Source organism: Diabrotica virgifera, chromosome 2 (assembly GCF_917563875.1).
Source record: "Diabrotica virgifera virgifera chromosome 2, PGI_DIABVI_V3a".
Taxonomy (NCBI): domain Eukaryota; kingdom Metazoa; phylum Arthropoda; class Insecta; order Coleoptera; family Chrysomelidae; genus Diabrotica; species Diabrotica virgifera.
The window spans coordinates 124,365,362-124,390,673 of NC_065444.1; the positions used below are offsets into that span (position 1 = coordinate 124,365,362).

The window sequence follows — 25,312 nt, forward strand, 5'->3', positions numbered from 1 at the left end:
TTAATTACTTAATTTAATTTCTATACCCTTACAAATAATATTAATTTTTATATTTGGTACCACATTGAAAATACGATTTGTTTCATTCAATTGTTATTTATCAAAATCTATAAACTGTGTCATCCTGTATGTCTGGTTTAAATATAATGCCATTCTCTTCCTAGTCCATTCAATGCAGCGCATTGAATTAACATTCGAGCTACATTGGATCGACATCGGATTTGGGCTGTAAATTGTGCCCGGACTGTCCGGATATGTAGAACGCATGTAAATTACTACAGACGCTGAGCTGGATGGTAATCACAGTTTAGTACTCGTACCAATAAAATAACATTGTTGTTGGAATACTAATAAATGGAGTGATTTACGGTAAATCGTCCAAGGAGACAAGAAAAAGTTACATAATCTTCTTACTTTTATTGTTTGTTTTTTTTTAGTTCAATCGGGAAGAGTTCACTTTTTATACTTACTACGGCAGTTCGATAAGTTCTTAGCCTCCAAAAAAAAAATCGAAAATTTTGGAAAATGGTGATTTATTTCTGAACGTAGTTTCCTTTTAGATCGATACACTTGACCCAGCGATGTTCTACCTTTTTTAACCCGTCTAAAAAATTACATATTTGTAAGTTTTTTCACGGTCTTCACCTAATCAGAATAGTTGTTCGGCACTGCGTATTCTTGTCCAATTGCGAATGTTCTTGAGCCATGACATCTGCTCATTACAATTCCTCTGAGGCCCTCGATTTTATCTTTTATGAAAATCTGATGGATCCTCTAAGAACGTGTCCTATAAATTTTTCTTATTTTAATAATTTTCATTAAATCACGAACGGTGTTTGTTCTTTCGTTGGTCTAATTTGATCATTCTTTGACGTAATCTTAGTCATTTCTGTATATTATATCTTTACTTGGGTCTAGTTGGTCTTTAATGCAGCTTCCAGAATATTTAAAGTGAGTAGCTCTTTCATTAACAGATGGAGAGAATACTTCGAAGAGCTTCTAAATGAAATTCCCACAACAGAATATGCAGAAGAAGAAGAAGAACCGAATGAAAATATTGATCAAGAAGAAATACAAGAAAGACCGTCTAATGAAAAAGAAATAAAAGAAATAATAGAGAAACTAGAGAAGAAAAACAAGAGTCCAGGTAAGGATGAAGTAACAGCTGAAATGTTTAAATAGGAAAGAAATATACAAAGCATTATGTGAAATTGGAATTAGTGAAAAGTTAATAAAGATGGTAAAAGTTACACTCAGAGAAACAGAGAACAGAGTTAAAATAAATGGAAAGGAAACAGATAAGTTTAGGGTCGGTGAAGGGGTACGACAAGGAGACCCACTGTCATCATTGTTGTTCAGTATCCTTCTTGAAATGGTCATCAGAGAAGCTGAAATTAACAGGACAGGACTTGTATACCAACGAAAACACCAATGCTTGGCATTCGCTGATGACATAGTACTGATAGCCAGAAGTAAAGAAGAATTAAAAGAAATACTAAAAAGACTAGAGGCGATAGGAAGAAAGAAAGGGATATACATAAACGAAGAAAAGACTAAATATATGGAATGGACAGAACGAGAATACACGCAAGGACAATATCTGACAATGAACACAGAGGCAAAAATATATGAATTCGAAGAAGTAGAGAGATTCCAATATCTAGGAGCGACATTCACTAGGAGACCAAATATAAAAGAAGAAATCCAAGCGAGAATTATGGCTGGTAATCGTTGTATCTTTGCTCAAAACAACTTATTAAGACATTAAGAAATAAGAACATATCTAGAGCGGCTAAGATAAGAATATACAAGACAGTGATAAGACCTATAGTATTGTATGCCAGTGAAACATGGACGATGAACAAATCCGAGCAAGTCATGCTTAAAGTGTGGGAAAGAAAAGTCCCAAGAAAAATATTTGGCGGAAAGATATGGAATGGAATGTGGATAAGAAGACCAAATGTAGAACTGGAGAGGATGTATGGTGAACCAAACATAGTAGGGATCATAAAATCACAAAGGCTGAGATGGTTGGGACATATCCAAAGGATGCCAAACACGAGACTTCCCAAAAAAATACTAACGGGAGGAATAGGAGGAAAAAAGAAGAAAGGTAGACCGAAAAACAGATGGAAAAAAGATGTTGAAAAAGACATAGAAGAACTGAAAATCACAAATTGAAAAAATAAAGCAGCAAATAGGAGAGATTGGAAAGGAATAGTAAACCAAGCCATGGGCCTTCTAGGAAAGACAATATAACTCTTTCATTGTTTTGTTGATCTATCTGTATGGGAGCATTGTCGTGAGCTTGGCAACTAAATGTCATAAATTTTGTCTTAGAAGCATTCATTCTTATATTTCTTTCTGATCCTGTCGTGTTAGCGCAATCCAATAACTCTTGAAAGCTCTGGAGACTGTCACATAAAATATCAATGTCGTTAGCGTATCTAAGATTATTTATCAATTCTCCATTATTTACACTTCAAAGTCTTTATCTTGCAAAGCCTGTTTGAAAATTATATCCCCGTAGATATTACATAACAGCCGGGATAGAATTCATCCCTGTCTGACGCCTCCATGAAGGTAACATTTGTCAGTAAATCCCATCGAATAATTAATTCTTCTTCTCTATTTGCCGTCTCCGGCAATTTTTACTTTTGAGACCGCGGCTCTAAATAATTCGTTGTTACTACATCCAAACCATTCCTTAAGGTTCTTCAGCCATGAGTTACGTCTTCTTCCTATGGATTTTTTTTGTGTGAATTGACCTTGACCGAGTAAATTAGCCAGACATTTTGTTATTTTAAATACAAACAAATTTGTTTTTCCAATCAGAGGAATTTTTTCTGTATTTCAACTCTAAATACATAACAAACTAACATATTACAATTATTATCTAAATAATACTGTTTTGGTTGTAATATGTTTTTTGTGCATTTTTGTTGTATTTTTTTATATCTTTAATTTGTTTCTTTTTATTATTTTTTATTAATTGTTTTTTTTTACTACGCTAAGACATAAACCCGATTCAACATCTCGGAGGTTTGCATCTTCTTAGTTTTTTTTTGCTTTTTTTTTGCTTTTTCTCTTTATTTTGCTTTTTCTTTTCTCTTTTTTTTTTCTTGTTCATTTCTTTTTTCAATTATATTTTGGAGTTTTCCTTTCATAATGACCTGAGTATTAGATATTTATCTCCTCTCATCACATGTCCCATATAATATTTCAGTTTTCTTTTAATTATTAGAACTTCTTAAGCATACATCTCATTACCACTACGTTTGTTATTATATCTATGAATGAGATCTTCAGTACTCTTCGGTACATCCACATCTCGAATGCCTCCAGTCTCCTCACGTCAATTTTCGTCAGTGTCCATGTTTCCATCCCGTAGTATATATACGGATAGCACATAGCACCTTAGCAGTCGTATTTTTAACTCAAGGTTTAAGTCCCGACAGCAGAGAAGCCTCTTCATTCTTGTAAGTGTGCTTGATTATTTAAGATTGCGAATATTTTTATCTTGTCTTTGTTATAATTTGTTATAAAAGTTAACTACAGTATATTTTTCTAGGTGTATGTCATGCATGAGAATTTACTGTTGCTAATGTTCAGGTGTATCACGTTCAAGTAAAGTTAGTTCCTTTTTTGATATCCCAGCAATTTCTTTAAAGTATTTTAGTGATGAAAGTGGCCACCTTAGAGACTCGCAGTGCAAAATGAGTCATCTGTATGTCTTTTGTCTTGTGCGATTTTTCGTTGCTTCTGTTTTTTTGTTTTTTGAAAAATGGCTTTGGCAGAGCCAATTAGCCAGACTTGTTTGTGTTTGATTGCAGATTCATAGTCATAAATTTCTTATTTCATAACATAAGTACATACTACAATATTATTTTTAGATACATAGGTACATTGTGTTGCTTTTTTTATTTTGTTTTTTTTTAATTATTTTACTTCTTCTGTTGTTCCATCGTGTATAAGTTTACTATTCTAATTGGTAAACCACAATCGTAAGTCGAAAATTGATTTTATTGACGTTTCGACTTCCACTTCGGAAATCGTTGTCGAAATTCGGAAATCATTTCCCAATTAGAATAGTAAATTACATAAGATACCACAAAGAAATAGCTTCAGAACAATATCGTATATAGTATATAAGGTCACTTCTCTTATATCTTGACCGCTGTGTTAGTCTACTTTGAAAGTGTTGTTCACAATAGCAATTACACACACACACGAACTTTCAATAATTAGAACACTCACTCAATAATGTAGGCTAATAAACAAAGCCCTGGATTGAAACATATATTAGTAGGGGGAAGATACTAACTCTTTTAATAATAATTAAGAAATTGTTGAGTCGAAATCAAAATTGTGTGCTCAAAATTACAAGCGAGAATATTTTATTATCAGGACTTCCAATGTTGGGACATTATTATTATGCTGTAACAGGACCCATAAATGGTTGTAAAGCCAGGATAGTGCAACAAATATTACAAAAATAACAAATACTGTGGCCATGACAAAAATGGTTGCGTTATTTCGTCAATTCAACTCGCGTCGCAGTGCCTTCTGATCCCGTCCCCGTCGCGTTTTTTTCGTTTCTTAATCAGTTCTCCAGTTTTTCTTTTCTCTATCTGAACTACTGCAGAAGAGATATCCGATGTGTATAATGTTATGTTGTGTCTGGCTCTATTGATCCCGTCGACTGCTCGCTCTGCCAAAAAACGCCCCGTGCTCTCCTGTAGTCGTCCCTGCATACCCCGGGAATATGCATCTAAATGGAGGACCGGACTGGAGAAATTTGCTCAATGTTAGAGCACTTCATCTCTAAAGAACTGTTGTTCAGAATAGAATTTAAAGACAAATTTCAGGATGTTTATAATTAACTCTATAGTAACACGATTTATCTTGTAATACAAGATAATATAATTACTAATCACTTTAAACTTAACTATCTATGTATGTACTTACTTTCTAATCATCATAACTCATTAGTATTTAATTTATTTAATAATACATAATGGTTTTAAACTACTTTACAGCGCGTCTACATGAATTACGCCATTTAAGAAAAAATCTAAATTTTTAGTCAAATAAATAGAAAAGTTTAACTTTTTATAAAGACATAAATGATGTATTTGGGAAATGTTATACAATAGTATATTATGCAACGAGCATTTAATGATGGTCATTATGCAGCGAGTATGAGGGATACGAAACGAGCCGCCTAGAGCGGCGAGTTTCGTATAGAGTACGAGCTTCACAATTATAATTAAATGCAAGTTGTATACCTACATGATTTTTTCTATGATCATTCACAACAAAAAATATACTCAAATTTATTAATTTTGTAACGCAAACACATTAAGTAGTTTGTCAATGTCAGTTTGTTTACATATTGAGAACTGTCAAAGCGTATGTATTTGACTCGCCATTGGTCACTGCGCGTGTGCCATCTTCATCGCGAATGCCATATCGCGATTCTATTGGTTAAAAATCTGTATCGTAATGAAAATCTGTATCATAATGAAGTTCATTATGATACAAGTAGTGAAATCAAAATTGATATATATTATATATAGTATGAGAATAGAAAAATGACTTTATTAAATATTATTATTTTTGTATGTAGTTATATAATTTTCCACTGATTATATTGTACCTATTTTAACTTAATACATCTGACATAAGCCTTATTTTTTATTTTTCTTTTATTTCGTCCACCGACAGTTCAACACAGATGTATCCCTTTAAGCTGAAAATATAAAGAAAGTCCACGAAATGGTTCTATAATTTGTAATTTATCTGGATTTACCAAGTAATTTTCTATATTTGATTATATGATTGATGTTCACATATCCTAACATTCAATGGTCTTGCTGTTTCATCTAAATAAAAATGTTCGCATTCACAAGATATTTTATAAAATACAATCTGAGTGGAAATCGAAATGTCAAACATAAGTTAAAAATGTGATTTTCAGTAGTAATTGCACAAGAGCTCTAAAATTCTATATTAATTTTAGAGAGTGCAATTTGTTGCGATTATTTCATGAATAAAACTGTTCAAAACCAAAATTTTACTGTAATTTATTTATGTAAGTACAAATTAGTACAATTAAACACACAGTATAAATATTTGACGGTAGAAAGTCATCACTTTTATAATTTTTAAAACATTAATTGTCATTAATGTCACTGAATGTATTTTTTCATAGCAACGAAGGGCATCTGACGTAATATACTTGACGACGGGAAATTATCTAAAATTATCAGTTTAATTTTAATTTCTGTAGCTTTCTATTGATCAGAATCTCCTATGAATGAAATAATCATTACAATTCTTTGTACTTTCTTGTTTATTGTTAGGTTTACTTTTGGATTAACTAGATGTCAATGTGTTCGTTATTAAAATGTTTAATTTTTTTCCTATCGTTTTAAGTTCTTCCGATAATCATTTTATGTATGGTATTGTTATTTTTCTTGTATTATGGAATTTGTTCTGTTTCATACGGTCTATTCTTGAAAATCCGTCAATTATAAACGACAAAGGATAATCATTTTTTAATACAACAGATGTTAACAAATGTTTCTCGTCTAAGAACGAATTTTCGTTAGAACAAAGTAATTTTGACACTATCTTATAAGGATTTAATGATTCCCTTTATTGATGATATGATTTGAATATGTAGCTTCATTAGCTTCATAACAATATTGATTTGTAATTTAGGTATCTATTGATGTGCGTTGGTTTTCTATACACCTAAGGGCCGGTTGTTCGAACGCTAATCAACAATGATCATTATCAAATAATTAATTACTCTCAATGTCAATTGTTAAAAAATAATTAATTACAATTCTGAGACTATAATCAATTAATATAACAATAATTATTAACATAATTAATAATAAATCTCATAATTGTAATTAATTATGTTTTCAGCAACCCAAACAAAGTTGACATTGACAGTTTTGGTGACAGTAATTAAATATTTAATAATGATCATTGTTGATTAGCGTTCGAACAACCGGCCCTAAATCTAATATCCAATATCTTATCTCATATCTTTATTTTGAAGTCAAATTGTGGATTATTCCCAATCAAAATAGTAAATTGAGTTAGGATGCCACAAGAAAATAGCTTCAGAACATGGAGTATATACGGAGTATATACAGTGTGTCAATTTGAAAAGATACCACCCATAGGCGTAACCAGGGGGGTTTTGGGGGTTATAATCCCCCCATTTGGATGTACTTTGAGCTATATACGCTTAACACCATTATTATTCCATACCCCCAGAGACCATCACGTAGTTGTAACCGCCCCTTAGGATCATCTTGGTTAGACCTCTGGCACCACCTTCTATAATTTGGTCTCTATAGAAAATCTAAAAATATGCAAAAATTCGTCAAATTTGTTTCTGAGGGGGACCAGTTTTCAACTAAATTACATCAACCCTTTAGCGGAGGCGAACACAACGCCCAAATGTTTTAATAGAAATTGGGGTTAAGTGATACCTCATTTTAAAGGTCGTTCAACCACCTTTTCAAAAATACCACATTGTACAGTATCGAGTTAAGAACTCCAAAATTTTTTGAATTTTTTTTTTTGGAGTACCCATTGGAATATTTTGAGTATTATTTGCAGTATTTTTGGAAAAATCAAATAAAACTGTAAAGATATTAAGTATCGAGTTATTTACCCTCCACTTCAAAGTTGGACTTGTGCGGTTTGGTTGCTTTTACTTGAAGGGCGAAAGTCACCCCTTATCGTGGGTGAAAAAAATGGAACCAACTTTATTTTGAGCGTAACTCGCTTACTGTTGATGCTAGAAACTTTTGTAATAAATAAAAATAAGGCTTTTTTTAAACAGTTTAAAAAGTTTTAATGTTTTCCCTGAAAAGTGTTTCATTTTTTTAATATTTCACGTTGAAATATTTGATTTGGAATTTGACGAGTAAGAAATTATGTTTCATGAGCTACAACTTTGCTTTTACTGAGTCTATAGACTTATTTCACCCACTCCCCCCCCCCCTCCCAAGTTAAAGCAACCAACGCCAAGTTGGGAACAACTTTGAAGTGGAGGGCAAGTAGAACCTAAATCAAAATTTGTGTCTCATCTTGCACACATAACCACCAAAAAGTTTCTTATATTAAGCACATATGACTCAACAACTGTTTTATGAGCCTTTAGTATCTAGTCAGCAGTAATCTTATCAGATATGGGTAACATAGAAAATGGAATGAGCATTATATCCTGCAATATCTCCAAGAATAGCTGTGGTTGATACACAACCTTTAGCCAACTATTAAAGTAATAAGTTTGCAGTTTATTTCGTTAAGAGACGTATAATATAATGTACAAAGAAAGAAACATTTAGGTTATATACCTACATAATATTCTTAATATTAATATCACAAAAGAGTGAGAATAAATTTAAAATAATGCTACAGTTTTTCAAAAACTTGTTGCCTGGCAATAGACACGAGAGCCCGCAGGGATGGAGTGACTATAAGTCGTAGTACTCCTATAATATAAGTAGGAGTAACAAGTTTGAGAATTAAACTGGAGCATTATTTTCTTATAGTCTAAGAGCTAATGAACCCTCCGAGTAACGGTCTTTCTGTAAGGCTAGAAATTTGTATAGTGATAAGTCATAGCACACCGAGGATACAAACCATGACCAGGCAGGCATCAGCCCTGCACGTGTATCTACCAGGTGAATCAAACGGTGCATAGTTTAGGGGGTAAAATAAACTTTCTCCTGTAAAGTTTAAATTTAAGTATGTGTTTGAGTAAGTCATTTAGAAGAAATGTGTACAATGACAGGCGATTCTGAACAGCATAAGACCTTGCCAGGCGAGAGGAAAGATTAGGGTTTTTTTGGTTTTTTCCTAAAATTATTTTTTTCGCATCGAACAAAGTTTTTTTTAGGTTTTTTGAATCATTCCAAACAGAAAAGGCCTTTAGTGACTTTTCTGTTAGTTAATGCACTCGAGCGTTAAGGGGACCTATTGGGTTGTGATTATTAGGTCCTAAAATCAAAAAAAGTTAAGTAAAATTTTCCATTTTAGCGGGCGCTTGCCATTTTTAAATTTAATTTTCCATTTCCAACAATCGTTTTTTCCGATTATAGCGCTATCTATCCATAATTTGAAAAAATGTCTCGAATAAAAGTTACTAATTTTTACGTAAAGAATCCAAATCTGCAATAAAAATTTGGGGGTACCATTTAAGATTTTAAAGTAACCCCCATCCCTCTCCGTGGTGGGTCATGTTTAGTACCATTCGATAGATTTTTGAAAAATATTCAAGACGTATTTTGTAGTTTTTCGATCTGACGTTCATTTCGCGAAATATTCGCTTTTTTTTGTTAAACTTTTTGACACCCATTTCCTTACGCCCCGCTCAAATCGTCAGATTTTTTAAATATACACTCTTTTGCATGTACTTAACTTACCTTATCTTAATCTGACAATTTCAAGTATTTTTAAGGATATATTTTTTTTCGGGCCCCCCTTAACGAACCTCCCTGTGTTAAGAGCCAATATATGGTAGAGGTACATCTGCAGGGTACCAGGTTTCTCATCATATGATAATCTGACGTGCTCAAGTAACTGCAAAAATCCCCGCTTGGGCTCCCCTACCATAGTTTTTGACCGTGACCCGTCAAAATGGCCCGGTCAAAACTCCCCGTCAAAATAGGCCATAAACAAAATGCCCCGACAAAATAGACCACACACAAAATAGCCCCGGCCCCGGCCAATTAGCTCCGGCTAAAACAGCCCCGTCGAAAATACCCCCAATAAAAAGTTTTACCTTTTAACGGAGTAACATTTGTTTTATCACAACATCAAGAATTTAATACATTCTCGTCCAAAACATTATTACAACATATCTCAAAAAAATTAGTAAAACAATACTAAATAATAATTAGATAATGTTTCAATATAAAAATTAAAAGGTTCAGTAGGTATATGAATTTAAATACATGAAAAAAATAGTTATAAAACAAAATAATAAAGAATTTACCTTTATATTTCGAGATTGTATGAAATCCAGATTGTAAGATAATCCAGAACTGCGGAATCATCGTAAGGGATTTCTGAAGGGAGCTTTTTTGTCGGGAGTATTTTGTCGGGGCTATTTTGTGGGCGAGCTATTGTTCCGCGGTTATTTTGTCGGAGCTGTTTTGTGTGCGGGATATTATGTCGGGGCTATTTCGTCGGAGCTTTTTCGTCAGGGTTATTTTGACGGGGTACCGTTTTTGACATATATGCGATTAAAAATTTCGAAATCGGTCATTTTTAATCCTCAAAAACTATGTGAAAAAGTGAAAATTTCAATGTTGCCAAGGTAGGTAGATATTCTTTAAACATTGATTGATGAAATTCCGAAGAGTTTTTTGCAATACTATATCGAAAACCCCTTTGTTTTTTAATTGCTAATCAAGCGGGCGCGACACTGTAGTATATGTAATATGCGTAAATATATGTGCGGAAAAATATTCTGATTCAATTTTTTTTCACCATCTTGCTTGAAGAGGTTCCCTATTCACAAATTTGCATGTTGCCAGGGTCAAAAATTCTTTAAACAACTTTTTAAACTTGAAAATTTTCCGAATATACAGGGTGTAACAAAAATGCATGATAAAAACTGGTTTTCGAAAAAGTACTAAGAGACAAAAAATATTTAAAAACATTGTGTTTAACTAATGGTACCACAATATTAATTTAATTGGAACGTGCACAAAAGTTTGGGGGCAGGTTTAAGGGAGCAAAACCTCATGAAATTTCACTGCTATTTTTTAAGATGTTCCTGCCATAAGCATACCACATGTTCATTTTCAATAAAAAATCTCCAAGAGTTTTCGATATATCGAAAAGAATCAATTTTCATTTTGTAACTTCAAAGGCTGTAACTTTTTTTATGTGCACATTTGTACTAAGGTAAGTTAGGTTCTAATTGATCTATTTTTTTCATAGAATATGTGATTTTTAATTTATGACCTGTATTTTTCTTACTTCTTCCTTCTTCTTTTAGTGCCTATTCGTTTCGAATATTGGCGATCATTCTGGCTATAATTATCTTATTAACTGATGCTTTAAATAGATTAGTTGTTGTTGTGGAGAACCATTTCCTCAGGTTCTTTAACCATGATATTCTTCTTCTCCCAATTCCTCGCTTTTTCTTACTTATTGTAAGAATATGCAGAAAATTTTCAAGTTTAACAAAAATTGTTTAAAAAATTTTTGACCCATTTTTCACCATGGCAACATGCAAATTTGTTAATAGGGAATTTTTCCAAGCAAGATGGTGAAAAAAAATTGAATACTACAGTGTCGCGCCCGCTTGATTAGCAATTAAAAAACAAAGGGGTTTTCGATATTGTATTGCAAAAAACTCTTCGAAATATCATCAATCGATGTTTAAAGAATTTCTACCTACCTTGGCAACATTGAAATTTTCAGTTTTTCACATAGTTTTTAAGGGTTAAAAATGGCCGATTTCGCAATTTTTAAATTTTTAATCGCTTATATGTCAAAAACTATTAACCTAAGAGAAAAGTCACTAAAGACCTTTTCTGTTTGGAATGATTCACAAAACCTAAAAACTTTGTTCGATGCAAAAAAAATTATTTTAGGAAAAAAAACAAAACAAACCCTAATCTTTCCTCTCGCCAGGCAAGGTCTTACGCTGTTCAGAATCGCCTGGCATTGTGCACATTTCTTCTAAATGACTTACTCAAACACATACTTGTATTTAAACTTTACAGGAGAAAGTTTATTTTATCCCCTAAACTATGCACCTTTCGGTTCACCTGGTGGATACACGTGCAGGGCTGTTGCCTGCCAGGTCATGGTTTTTAGCCTTGGTGTGCTATGATTTATCACTATACAAATTTCTAGCATTACAGGAAGCCCGTTACTCGGAGGGTTCACTTAGTTCACTAGCTCTCCTACTATTATTTACTCTTACTATAGTGTGATATTCGAAAGATTATTTTTTAATACTCACATACAAATTCAAGTCTTTGTAAATAAACATTCAGTGCCATTTATTACAATTAACGTTTTACGTTATTAATATACAGTTTTATTCGTGAAATAATCTTACGGAATTACACTTGAGCGCTTAAAATTGCCCCGATTTGTATTGCCCTCGTGACAATTTGACATTAGATGTAGAACTAATAGTTTATTTTGATTCATTTTCTTAAATGTGACAGCTGTCAAAACTATAAAACTCGTTGTAACTAAACAGAAACAAAATACTTAAATTTATTCTCAGTAAAATAGAAAGTAGATTATTCCCAGTTTAATAATAATCTGATTGGATATAATTAAACACGTGATGAAAAATCTTACTACATGATTGGAAATTAAAATTATTAAACAATAATCTATAATATAATATTTTCATTTAATTAATTAATTAATTAATTAAAATTAATCAACTATTCTAAATGGGAAATAAGCCACAATTTAACTAAAAAATGATTTATTTAGTTAAATTGTGGCTTATTTCCCATTTAGAATAGTTGATTACAAAAATTCCACAAAGAAATAGCTTCAGAACAACATTATAATTACCTACATTAATGACCGACTGGTATATTATTTGATAAATAATGACATGGTGTCAAAGTCAGTTATGATATATTTTCCTAGGGCGCTATTTTTAAAAATAACACCCTAGGGTCATTAAATTTAAACAGTGAGTTAAATATTGTAAAGTTGACAAATAACAACCTAAGTAAAACAATTGCACCACAATTACGTTACGACTATTGCTGGTAAATGTATTTATTTGAAAACTAATTAATTCAAAATTCATTCAAATTTTTTGCATATAAAGAATATTTAGTTGGCATTAAACATTGAAGACACCACGGGTATTATGGATAATAAAGCTTTCGGTCAACGTATATCCCTCAGTAAAAGCCCTCGGGATAAACATCATTGACCTCAAGCGTTATTATCCTTATAATACCCTTGGTACCTTAATAACTATTACACGTTGCAAATTATTTGTATATTGGTTATTCGACATTTTCTGAATAATACCAGATGCTATTTCGTGTCCTTTAAAGAAATATACATAGAATATTATATTATTAGATTTGCTTATATCTGATTTATAGATATAAAAGGGCCATCTTTGAAAGCGGAGAATAAGAACAAGTGATGAATGGGAATATTGTTTTTTTTTTCTTGTACTTATTTCTTGAGCCATTCCATCACTGTCTAATCTACATCTATATATACGTCGTTGAGTATTTCGGGAGCGGCTGAACCGTCGTTTGCCGGGGGCGGCACACGAATGAAGAGAGAAAGCAAGAGCAATGAGTGAAAGGGGGAACGGCAGAGGTAGCTTTTTATGCGTCGGGGGTTTTCACTTTCCCAGTTCCACGACCTTCGTCCTTGTCCCGGTGGTGCGGCAGCCGCTGCCGTTGCCGCTCCCGATGTGCTTGTGAGAGAGTGCACCGCCCCGAGTATCGTCTAGACTGACACGGCGGTGGTAGTGTCCCACCGCCCCAAAGGGATCAACACGGGATCAGAAGCGGTTCGTTCGTCTATGAGGTATGGGTTAGGGATTGATTCACCAGGTAGAAAAATCGATGCCTGTTCGTATGTTTATGTTTGATTGACCTCAAGAGTAGATTCTCTTAAACATTTTTTATCAGGCAAGAAAAATAAATCAATTTGAGTTTGGGCTGTTTTTAAATTTAATTCTAAATACAATATAGGGTGTAGAAGCCAAATCTGGGATAACGGCAAATGAAATACTAAGTGTAAACTAATCCACGTTAACTTGTAGGAAGGTTGCTTATAGTGATAGTAAATTACATTTTTATCTAATAAATGGAATTTTTTTCATAGCATAGCTAATTTGGTGCAAAAACTTAGAATAATTTATATAAAGATAATCAACGCCAGGAACTTGTTCACCGAACCCCTGAAGAAATGGAAGAAGAACTTAATATATTCGAGAATTAAATATGACTAGCGATCAGTAAATTCAAGTATAACGCACCAGGTCCAGATGTGATAACAGCAGAAATGCTCAAAGTCACAGAAGAAGCTGGAATAAAATTGCTTCACTTGCTCTCTACCAAAATATATAACAAAAAATATGGCGTTCCAAGAAATGGCCTGACAACCGGACAAAATCTACAATAATGACAATACATAAAAAGGCTAGCTTTCATATATGCAACAACTGTAGAACGATCTCCCTTGTCTCAAATGCCAGTACAATAATGCTACACAAATCAATGAGAGCCTGAAAACTTACTTACTTAGAGACCTACAAAGATAAATACCCCAAGAGCAAACTGGACTTGCCAAAGGTAGAGGTGCTAGAGATCACCTTCTGAAAATAAGACAAATAATCGAAATATCACAAAGCGCTCGACAGGGTCAACACTTATGGCAGATACTACGAGAGGTAGGCGTACCACAACACTTAATTTTGCGATCAGAACTAAAGAGAGAGAAGTTGAACAAGATAATTACGTGACTGTCCAATAACAAATATTCAGAATTAATATCCGATATTGAACAGTATAATTATATCACCCAGTAGATCGCACGAATTTATTTGTTGTTATATTCACACATGTGGATTATTAGTTTAGATACAAATTGGTCAATTATCAACAATATAATTTGGAAATGATACGAAAGTGCTGACGAAAGTAGAACTATTTACCTTAATTAGATATACAAATCACGCGGGCATCGTGTCAACGATGACCCAATTTAAGCTTCTATAAAACTACGATATCTCAGCTAGAGAAAGAGTCTTCAACTAAAGCGTGTACAAGTAACAAGTCAGAACTCAAAGTTCTCCCGGGGTAACAACCCTTAGTGTCGGTCTTATAAATAAACTCTCAAATTGCTATTTGCTGTTTCCCTTATCTGAAGAACAGCCTCCACTTCTTCTTCAGGTGCCATCTCCGCTACGGAGGTTGGCAATCATCATAGCTATTTTAATTTTTGAGGCAGTAGCTCTAAATAGTTGTTTTGAGCTGCATCCAAACCATTCTCTCAGGTTCTTCAACCATGAAATTCGTCTTCTTCCGATGCTTCTTCTGCCATCTATCTTTCCCTGCATTATGAGTCGTAGGATGCCATACTTCTCGCCCCGCATCACATGTCCGAGATACTGTAGCCTCCACTGAGCCCTAGGAATTATACAGTGACAATTCTACATATAGCCCCCCCCACCTGGAGGGTGAAGTACATTCTGGACAAGCAAAAAGTGATAATAAGTACATTTTTCGATATACAGGGAGCATTCGAGAACACCTCCTACGAAATAATCACAAGGGCGATTCGTTTAAAAAATACTCAACCGCAAGCTCTTTTCTCGTCTCTTCTGGAATCTAATCATGGATGAGCTGATAGCTAGACCCAGCAACAACAGACATCATGTCCTGGGCTGCGAAGATAACCTGGTCATCTTAGTCAGAGATAGTATACAATAATGGACTTCAAAATGTAGGTCCTAACATAACATAACGTATTGCAATCAGCGGATACAAACAACCAACAGAACGGTGACTATAAGTTAAAGGTAGACTCATGGAAGAATGTGTGGTTTAAAACCAGACATTTTGCACTAGATTTACAACATGGCTACCAGCTCGAAAATCGTTTTCAAAATAAAAATATTTTGTCTTCTTCTTTTTGTATAGATATGACTCTGTCTGTTTTTTTTAATGTGGCTCCAGTAAGTTGTCGTTCCATCATTTTCGTGGACTTTCCACTGATCGTCTTCCTATTGGGGAACTGTCTCTCGTTGTCCGTTTTACTCTATTTGTTGTCATTCCAGTCTTCTGTTTCTTACCCAGTTATTAATGTTCTCCACCTTGCATCTCCGTCTTATATCCGTACTTCTAGCTCTGTCCCAGGCGCGGATACTGGGGGGGGGGTCAACGGGTCCATGTACCCCCTATTGTATTAAGTCTATAAGTAATTTTTTATTATTTTTTATTTTTTTCTGTTAACTCTGAACTTTAAGCCATCAGTACAACACTAAATTACACAACAACCGCTTCCAAAGAATTGAAAGAAGCCATAAAATCTAATAAAACACCCTTCTCTGAAAAATAATCTGCAGGCGCATTAGTTTGGGTACTGGTGGAACCATAAACAACGGAAATATTTTTCTCAATTCAAAGAATAACAAAAATGATATTTTAAAATGCAAATACATTACACTGGGTATAAATCTTATCTCATGAAAAGTCACGTTTCAAATTTGCGATACAATAAAGATATAAAAATTTGTATTTTACTAGATAATCCATGCGTGCCTACCTATTGATGGTACAAAGGTTAATCTTTATGGTGAAGAACGACCAGTGAGATTAATAGTCGTGAATTAATTGTCTGTCAATCCTTTTGATACCGTAGGTATCTGGGATTATATAGTGTATTTTATTCTTACAGTAAGTATGAGTCGTATGGCTAAATCTGGAAAATATAATATTTGACTTAAGGTAAGTCTGGCCCCCCTATTATGAATTTCTAGATCCTTGCCTGCTCTGCCCCATAGTGTCTTAATACCATCGATTTTTCGCAGGGTTTTCATCTCCGCTGTTTCGAGCAATATTTTTGTCTTCTCTGTGTCAGGTCGTGTTTCTGCCGCGAATGTCATTATTGGTCTAATGATTCTTTTGTAAATTCTTCCTTTCATTTATTTTCCGATATTTCGCGTATACAATAATAGCGAAAGTTTATTTTAAGAGATAATACAAGTGAGGTAATAGAATAGTAAATTACCATTTTTTGTTTTTTTTATTACTCAGTTTATTGTCTTATACAAACATTTGTGGAAACTTGGTTAAATTACACAAACTATATTATCATGCTTTTAAAAGCAACACTCTTATTTGTATTATTGTACACGCACGTCCAATTTCAATAGTGTATTACTTGGTTTGCTTCCAAACACTTACATATTTTAAAACAAGTTCACTATTATCTCTTTATTTAAAATTTTCAATCTGTCTTCGTATTTCTGATTAATAATATAACAGAGAGTCATTAAAATTCTCCTGAGGCCTGTATAATTTCCGGTCATTAAGGACAACGTAGTGCATGTTATTAAAAATTGTTACCTATTAAAGCTTTGGTGATCAGTAATTTGTTTCCACGATTCAGTTGTTGTAGCTATTATAGAAAAACGCTTTCTGATTTAGCTGGATTCGTCTTATTGCATATTGTATATATTTGATTTTAATTTTTTTATGTGTTATCTTTATATAGGAACGAATTAATAGGGTAAATTCCTCGAGTATTTCATTAACTAGTGTATTATAAACTAAGACAAGAGAGAAAAGTTTGAATTCTAAAATAACGAAGGCAAAAATAAATGTAAAGCCTGGCAAACTATCTAAGACACTCATTAATATTCAGCTGAGCGGGGTGTTATTCTTCAAGGTGTGAAATTCTATCAACAAGGGATCTACCTGTTTTATGGAATAATCCCTTGTTTATTTAAGTACACATTTCCATCAATAGTACCCCGCTGAGCAGAATATTAATGACTCTCTTAATTTGCTTGCACAACTATTATTAAATATTAAGTGTACGCCAGTCCAAATTAGTGAGGGGATGCGAGTTCTGGGTGCGCAGTGGCAAAGGGTTGATTTATGTTAGGACGGGGCGTGCACGATACATGTCGTAGAACAATATAAAGCGCACGTCCCCGGCATTCACCGGTGTCGCCCCGTTCCGATGTATGATAAACTAGCCAATGCTTTTCATGTCAAACGATTCCTCAACCGTGAGACAACCGTGCCTTCCACGTCCCCTTCCTAACATAAATCCGGCCTTAACCGAGCAGTTAAATTCATTCATTTCCCGTCTGTGGCTCAGTGGTAAGAGAGCCCACCCTTGGACACAAGGGTTGTGAGTTCGAATCCCAGCTTGGTAGGAAATAAAAATTTAATAAATTAAAATAATTTCTATCTTTTGGGATCGGTACTCACCTGAAGGACCGCAGACGTTTGGACACAGTTATTAGCATCGCTTTATAAAGACAATGAAGTCGGCTTTACTAAGTAACAACACATCTACTCAACGGGTCTACCCCAAAATCCCGACAGCCACAATCCCGACGGCCAAAATGCCGACACGCCAGAATCCCGACAGGCCAAAATCTCGATAAGCCAGAGTCCCGACAGGTTTGATAAGTTTCTTTTTAACATATAATTACATTTATTTATTGTTTTTTGTTTATGGTCATCTGTTTTTTATTTTTTGTTACTAAATAAAAGTATTTACTATTTAAAATGAACTAATTTTCTAAATAAAATTTCTAACATTATTTTATAATGTTAGAAATAATATATAATATAACAATTATTCTTTTTGCCAATATATAGTCCAATAATATATTATGTATAATAAAATCCTGAATTCAAGTTTACTTTCATATAATAGATATTATCATGTCACTTACAACCGTCTATTTCAGTAAGTATAGCTTTTATATTATAAAATGAAGTGTTTAAATAATTTTTTCTTTTAAAATACATAATAATTAGTACCCGTACTTATTAGTAAGTAATAATTTTTCAATTTCAATACTCTATAATATGATTTGGTATTGCATTTGAAAAGGAAACAATAAATATTCAAAATGTAGTGGTCGGAATTTTTTACTTATGCGAGGATTGTTGCATATCGGGATTTTGGCATGTCGGGATTCTGGCGTGTCGGTCTTTTGGCCGTCGGGATTTTGGCGTGTCGGTGTTTTGGCCGTCGGGATTTTGGCTGTAGGGATTTTGGGCGCCACCTCTACTCAACACACATACCACACATTACGCTATAATCTGATTGTGACTGGCTGAATAATTAATATCTATGCTATTAAAAAATATAATATTACTTAATGAAATTATTGTTACCTGTATTTCCTTACTACACATTTGTAATATACAGAGTGGACCAAAAGTCTGGAAACACCTAATTATCTCTTTAATAAATGGTCTGAATATTGGTTCCAGTATACACTTTTCATGTGTACTTTATAAGATATATGGGAAAGTCCTCTAAGAATGTAATATGTTGTTCTGAAGCTATTTCCTTGTGGCATTTTTATAATTACGTATTTTTTATGGGAAATAAGTCACAATTTTACTAAAAAATATCGGGTTTCGTTGTCAAAATACAAAATGCTATTAAAATAAAACAAACATGTTGTTGCTAAGTAAAAAAATTCTTCTAATAATTTATTTAATCTGACTCATTTATATTGGCAATTCAGACGTATATTATACATTTTAAAGTAGAAGACTTCAAAATGATATCGCCAATATTTATAAGTTGCGTTCCTGGGACGACTTTACTAAAAGATAGTTCATTCGATTACATGAAATCAATCCCAACTCAAGAATATCCGTCGCAAAAAAATCATAGCATGTGATCTGTCTTTAAAAAGACAACCAAATGCAACGATGACAGTAAAATTCTCGCGTTAGAGATTCCATAGTAAATCACGAGGGAAAACCAGGAAAAAACCTCGTGATACTATCCCGACATCGTAAGTATTTGGTCTTACATTTAATCTACCTTCAAATAACTAATACCAAATTCTGACTTTAATATGTTTAAATTATAAATAATATTAATATTACATAGATATACAATAAGTAATACTAAAATATAAAATTTGTACTAACTCGATATGTTATTGACTTACTAATCGTGGTATTTTCTTTCTATTGACTTCCTCTTTCAGTGTGGGTAACCACATCCTACTGCATTCTACCGAGGAATTTGCGACACAATTGGTTTCATTTAGCATAATTAGAGCCGCTTCTTTGATTTTTCTCTTTTTACTATCTGATTCTTTCAGGACTATACTTGAATCTCTCCACTGAACTCTATGTTCATTATCCCATGCGTGTTGACATATCTGAGATCTATCAAATTCTCTGTTTTTAATATAAGACTGATGTTCACTTATTCTAACGTTTAATGGTCTTGATGTTTCACCTAAATAAAATTGTTCGCATTCACAAGGTATTCTATAAATGCAATTCTTTGTTCTTTCTTGTTCATTGTTAGGTTTAGTTTTAGATAGAATAGATCTCAATGTGTTTGTTGTTTTGAATGTTGTTGAAATGTTGAATTTATTTCCTATCGTTTTAAGTTTCTCGGATAGTCCTTTTATATATGGTATTGTTATTTTCCTCGTATTATTTCTTGTGAATGTTGTAGGATCCCGTTCTAAGTTGTTCTGTTCCATTCGATCTAATCTTGTCAATTCCTTATTTATAAACGATAAAGGATAATCATTTTTTAATAAAACAGATGTTAACAATTGTTTTTCTTCTAAAAATGAATTTTCGTCAGAAAATAAATTTTCCGAAACGTTAATAAATTCATTTTTTAGTAAAATTGTGACTTATTTCCCATAAAAAATACGTAATTAATGTAATATGTATGTTACCGGCCAAACCCGATTTCAGGATAAACTAGTTTGGTCTAGGCCAAACTAGTTTATCCTGAAATCCAGTTTGGCCGGTAACATGTATATAATAATCTTGCCATTAATGGGGTGTTCCAAAAAGTAACACTGTTTTATTAGAATTAATGTTGTAGGTATTTATCAATGTGGTACTAATTTGGTTTTAATTTTGTTTCAGATTGTGATAGAATGTCGCGGCAACCGTCGTCTACGCCGCGTCCCTAACCCCTTTCTATGACCACCATCTTAGACATCCTCTTCCCTCCCACTTACGTACGCAGCATGGACATCAAACACGAGATGATCTACCGAGACGATGACGTGTTGCTCGTTAAATCCGAGCCTCAGCTCTATTCTCCCACTACCGCTAACGGTGCCACTATTTCTGTAGGAAACCTTTTATCGGCTGCTAATAATGGCCGGATGGCTACTTCAAGTAATGGGCTCTTAGTGTCGAGTAATGGAGCAGGTGCGTTTAGCGCGTTCGCGACCGCAGCTCAGGCTGCGCAGCCTGTGAATAAACGGCCGGTTACGCGCACAGATGACTTTTTGGGTTCGCCTAGTCCGGGAACTATGAGTGGTAATACTGCGCCACCACTGACACCTTCTCCCGGGCCACCAACTCAAGCATATACGGTTATTAGTAATGGATACCCTTCACCTATGTCGTCTGGAAGTTATGATCCTTACAGTCCTAATGGAAAAATAGGTAAGTTTCTCATAAAAACCTTCAGAACATATAATTTACTATTCAGTCGTATACTTTGACGTAAATCAGCTCATCAAAAAATGCTTCCTAAGGGTAAGAACAGAACAAGTGGGTCGCGGTGGAGGTGTAGGTGTCGGTCGCGGTCGATGTCGACATCCATGTAAAACAAACACATTGTAATGAATGGAAGCGAACAGAGCAGGTAAGTCGCGGTCGAGGCTTAGCGCGATGCCATCAAGGTGGTTTACATCGATGCTTTTGAAAATAAAATGAGTTTGTTTTACATGGATGTCTACTGCACGGCCTACAAGGATCATCTGAGTTGATACTTTTTATATAATCCCTTTTTTGTATTCAGTTTATTTTGAATTTCTAAAGTAATTAAATTCAGTAAATTTTTGAAATATGAAGGATGATCTGATTATTTACAGCCAACTGATAGTGGTTCTAGCTCGACTGACAGCGCAGGTGACCTCCTTGCTATGTGCTGTCGACATCGACCGCGACTTAACTAGTAGCATCTACCGCGACCTACACCTCCACCTCGACCCACTTATTCTGTTCTTACTCTAAGGTAGCTACAGCTTCTTAATAATGGTTTAATTTAAATGTTGGACCCGTGGGTGTATAATATTACCCAAACGGATTTGCAATTTCAACTAAAGACACTTGTTACACTATTGTCTACTGTTCGCAACAATGTATCAACAACCAATCCATTGTTCGGTAATAATTATTTAGTTTTTAAAGCGAAATATTTGTTATGAGTTCTTCCACTCTAACTTTTCCCATGCATGAAATTATGGTTTCAAGACATCTCGTAACAGCGACAGTTCGTAACGGCGAGACTTCCTAATGGCGACAGTTCGTAACTATACAAATTCAGGATAAACATTTTTAAGGCATTTCATATTTCGTATTTCAGATTATAATAAAAGTATTTAAACACGCAAACAAAATAACAAATAATAAATAAATAATAAGTAAAGTATTTTAATAAAATACTTTACTTAGAAAAATATTTACTTAGAAAGTTGGGAATGTCTAAAGACGGTTGTCGGCTTAAAGATTTCACGAATTACTTCGTTATTCCTTTGTCTAGGTGTATGCAAATTTAAGGAAAAATAAGAGGGATAAACTTTTAAAAATATTGTTAAAACTTTTTATGCATTTAAATATTTGTTTGTGTTTAAAGACTTTTAATATTTTCTGAAATACGAAATATAAAATGTGTTAAACATGTTATCCCGGTACTGATTCGGTCAATTGATATACATAGTTTCAATTATAGCTGTTATAACAATTAGTTTCCACGTTAACAAACGTTATGAGTTGTCCGTTACCACTTGTCCGGTTACGAATTGTCGCGTTACGAGATGTCTGGTCGGACACGCGCCAACTCGTAACTTTTAATGACAAAAATTTTCAAATCAAAATGTACACCGGCCAATTCGTAACTTTTCTATTACCTGACCTGCCAACTCAAAACTTTCTTCAGGTGAATTCGAAACCATTGATTAAATCTAATACCTTAAATCTAAACCGAATGTTTCTTGGTTTGCTTAAAAACATTATATTTGTATTATATTATGTACCTATAAAAAATAGCAAAAATTGAAATATCTTAATAAAATAATTGAAACAATATTATAGTGTTTCATTAACACGTTTTATAAATATTATTTCCATCAAGTATAGCTCTACACGAGCTTGTATTTTATCAAATAATTGTAAATTCAATATTTAGATGTTTAGCAATGATAAATTATTTAAATCTATCTGATAATTTAAAAGCAAAGAGATTTTCCATATGTTTATTTCAAGTCTAAAAGATTATAAGGGAAAATGAAAATGTAGTATGTCAAAGTGTGTAAATAATTTATTTCCTTAGCTGAGCGCTTTCGACATAAACGTCATCATCGGAGCTAATGCTAAAATAAAAAAAGAGATCTTGTAAGAAAAAGAAGTACAAAACTCTTTTTTTACTTACGTCAAATACTAAAAAAGTACCGCTACATAGAGGTGTAAACAAGTGCATCTTAGGAATGTAAATTTGATTTTTAAATTGTGAATGCTAACTTATCCTCCGTACAACAGCAAACAGCAAAAAAACAGAAAGAAACGGCCACATACACGTTGCACAAAAACATATAAACTTTTTTCATGGTACGGGTGTCGATATCACCCGTCCATCCTTGGCCTAGTAACAACAGCTGACTAACAAGGTCGGATATTCAAATCTGCTTTTATCTGTTCTGCGTTGACGTTGACAGCTGACGTTGAAACATGAATATTTTAAACATATTGAAAGGAAAATTGAAAATTTTTACAATGAAATTGATAAGGAAATGTAATTTCATTGTAAAAATTTTCAAGTTTCCTTTCAATATGTTTAAAATATTCATGTTACAACGTAAGCTGTCAACGTCAACGCAGAACAGATAAAAGCAGATTTGAATATCCGACCTTGTCAGTCAGCTGTTGTTACTAGGCCAAGGATGGACGGGTGATATCGACACCCGTACCATGAAAAAAGTTTATATGTTTTTGTGCAACGTGTATGTGGCCGTTTCTTTCTGTTTTTTTGCTGTTTGCTGTTGTACGGAGGACTAAGTTAGCATTCACAATTTAAAAATCAAATTTACATTCCTAAGATGCACTTGTTTACACCTCTATGTAGCGGTACTTTTTTAGTATTTGACGTAAGTAAAAAAAGAGTTTTGTACTTCTTTTTCTTACAAGATCTCTTTTTTTATTTTAGCATTAGCTCCGATGATGACGTTTATGTCGAAAGCGCTCAGCTAAGGAAATAAATTATTTACACACTTTGACATACTACATTTTCATTTTCCCTTATTCATTCAAGTGTGTACAAACTTATCAGTCTTTCAACTAAAAGATTATACCTTTATTTAGTTATGAATTCACCGGTAGTTGATTGGTTATCGAAAAATTACCTGAGGGCCAGAGTTACCAATTGGCCTGTAATTAAGATGCGGGATTAAAATAGTTTAAATGTTTTTAAATCAATGATAATTTAAATTGTTATAAAAATTAGATAAATAGATAAATCAAACAGATGAATGATTATAATAAATTATTCTTATAATAATAAATCTTAAAAAATTCTTATAAAATTATTCCACTATTCTTGTAGGTACATTTAACATTGATTGAAATTATGAAAGAAATAAAAGTATGTAGTGGAGTCACTGAAGGTGGATATGAGCTATTACCTCCGATTTCGTTGAACCTCCATCGATTTTCATAAAAATTGGTGAGTAGTTAGAGAATACCTCAAGGAATAAAGGTGACATGATGCCAACTTGCGCTTTTACCCTGGGGGTGGATGCCACCCCTTCTCGGGAGTGAAAATTATTTTATTAAGAATAATACCATAAATCGACAGAGGGACAAATTCTAAGTAAAATTTGTTATATAAAGTTATTAAAATAAATCAAAACTTTTTGAGTTATTAAACATAAAAAATTTTAATTTTTCGTGAGAAGAATCCATGTTTTTGACCGATTTTTCATAAGTAACTCAAAAACTGTAAGTTTTTAGAAAAAAGTTGTTATTACCAAAATAGAAGCTAATAAAAAAATAAATAAACTCGTTACTAAAGAAATATTTTAGTGTTAATTTAAAGTGAGTTATATGTAATTGAATGTATACTTTTTTCGGCGAGTACCCAAATCCAAATATTCAATCTTAAATAACGGGAAAATTTTGCATTTTATAAAATAAAGTATCAAACAATTTTCAAAGTACTTAAAAATATCTATCAAATGGGCCCCCGAACAAGTTGATAGCGTTAAAAGTTTATGCACCAAAATTTTTCAAAATTTATCTTTTAAAACTTTTTCCTAAAAATAGTATTGTTTTTTTTAATAACTCCGTCAATTTTTACGATATCAGGTTTATCTAAAAACCATTTGAAAGCTAATTTCAAGTAATAATAAACCAAGTCAAATTTAGGCTTTTAAACCTCTTACTTTTTTAAAAATAAAAGGTTAAATAGTCCCGGTTACATGGTTGTCGCAGCAAAATTTAAGTTTTAAACGTTTCTATCTCAGTTATTTTTTACCTTAGGGAAATAGTAAAAACGGTAGAAT

At 33.2% G+C, this 25,312-nt stretch overlaps 1 protein-coding gene across 3 annotated transcripts in view; it reads left to right on the forward strand.

Moving 5' to 3' along the window:
* LOC114324627 (ecdysone receptor) overlaps positions 1 to 25,312 on the forward strand; it is a 1,502,986-nt gene that overhangs the window by 979,319 nt on the left and 498,355 nt on the right. For all 3 annotated transcript variants that reach the window (XM_028272498.2, XM_028272499.2, XM_028272496.2), the window contains one exon: positions 20,667 to 21,197. In XM_028272498.2, the coding sequence (XP_028128299.1) occupies positions 20,723 to 21,197 (475 nt within the window). In that variant the 5' untranslated portion in view covers positions 20,667 to 20,722. The remainder of the gene's footprint in view (positions 1 to 20,666; positions 21,198 to 25,312) is intronic.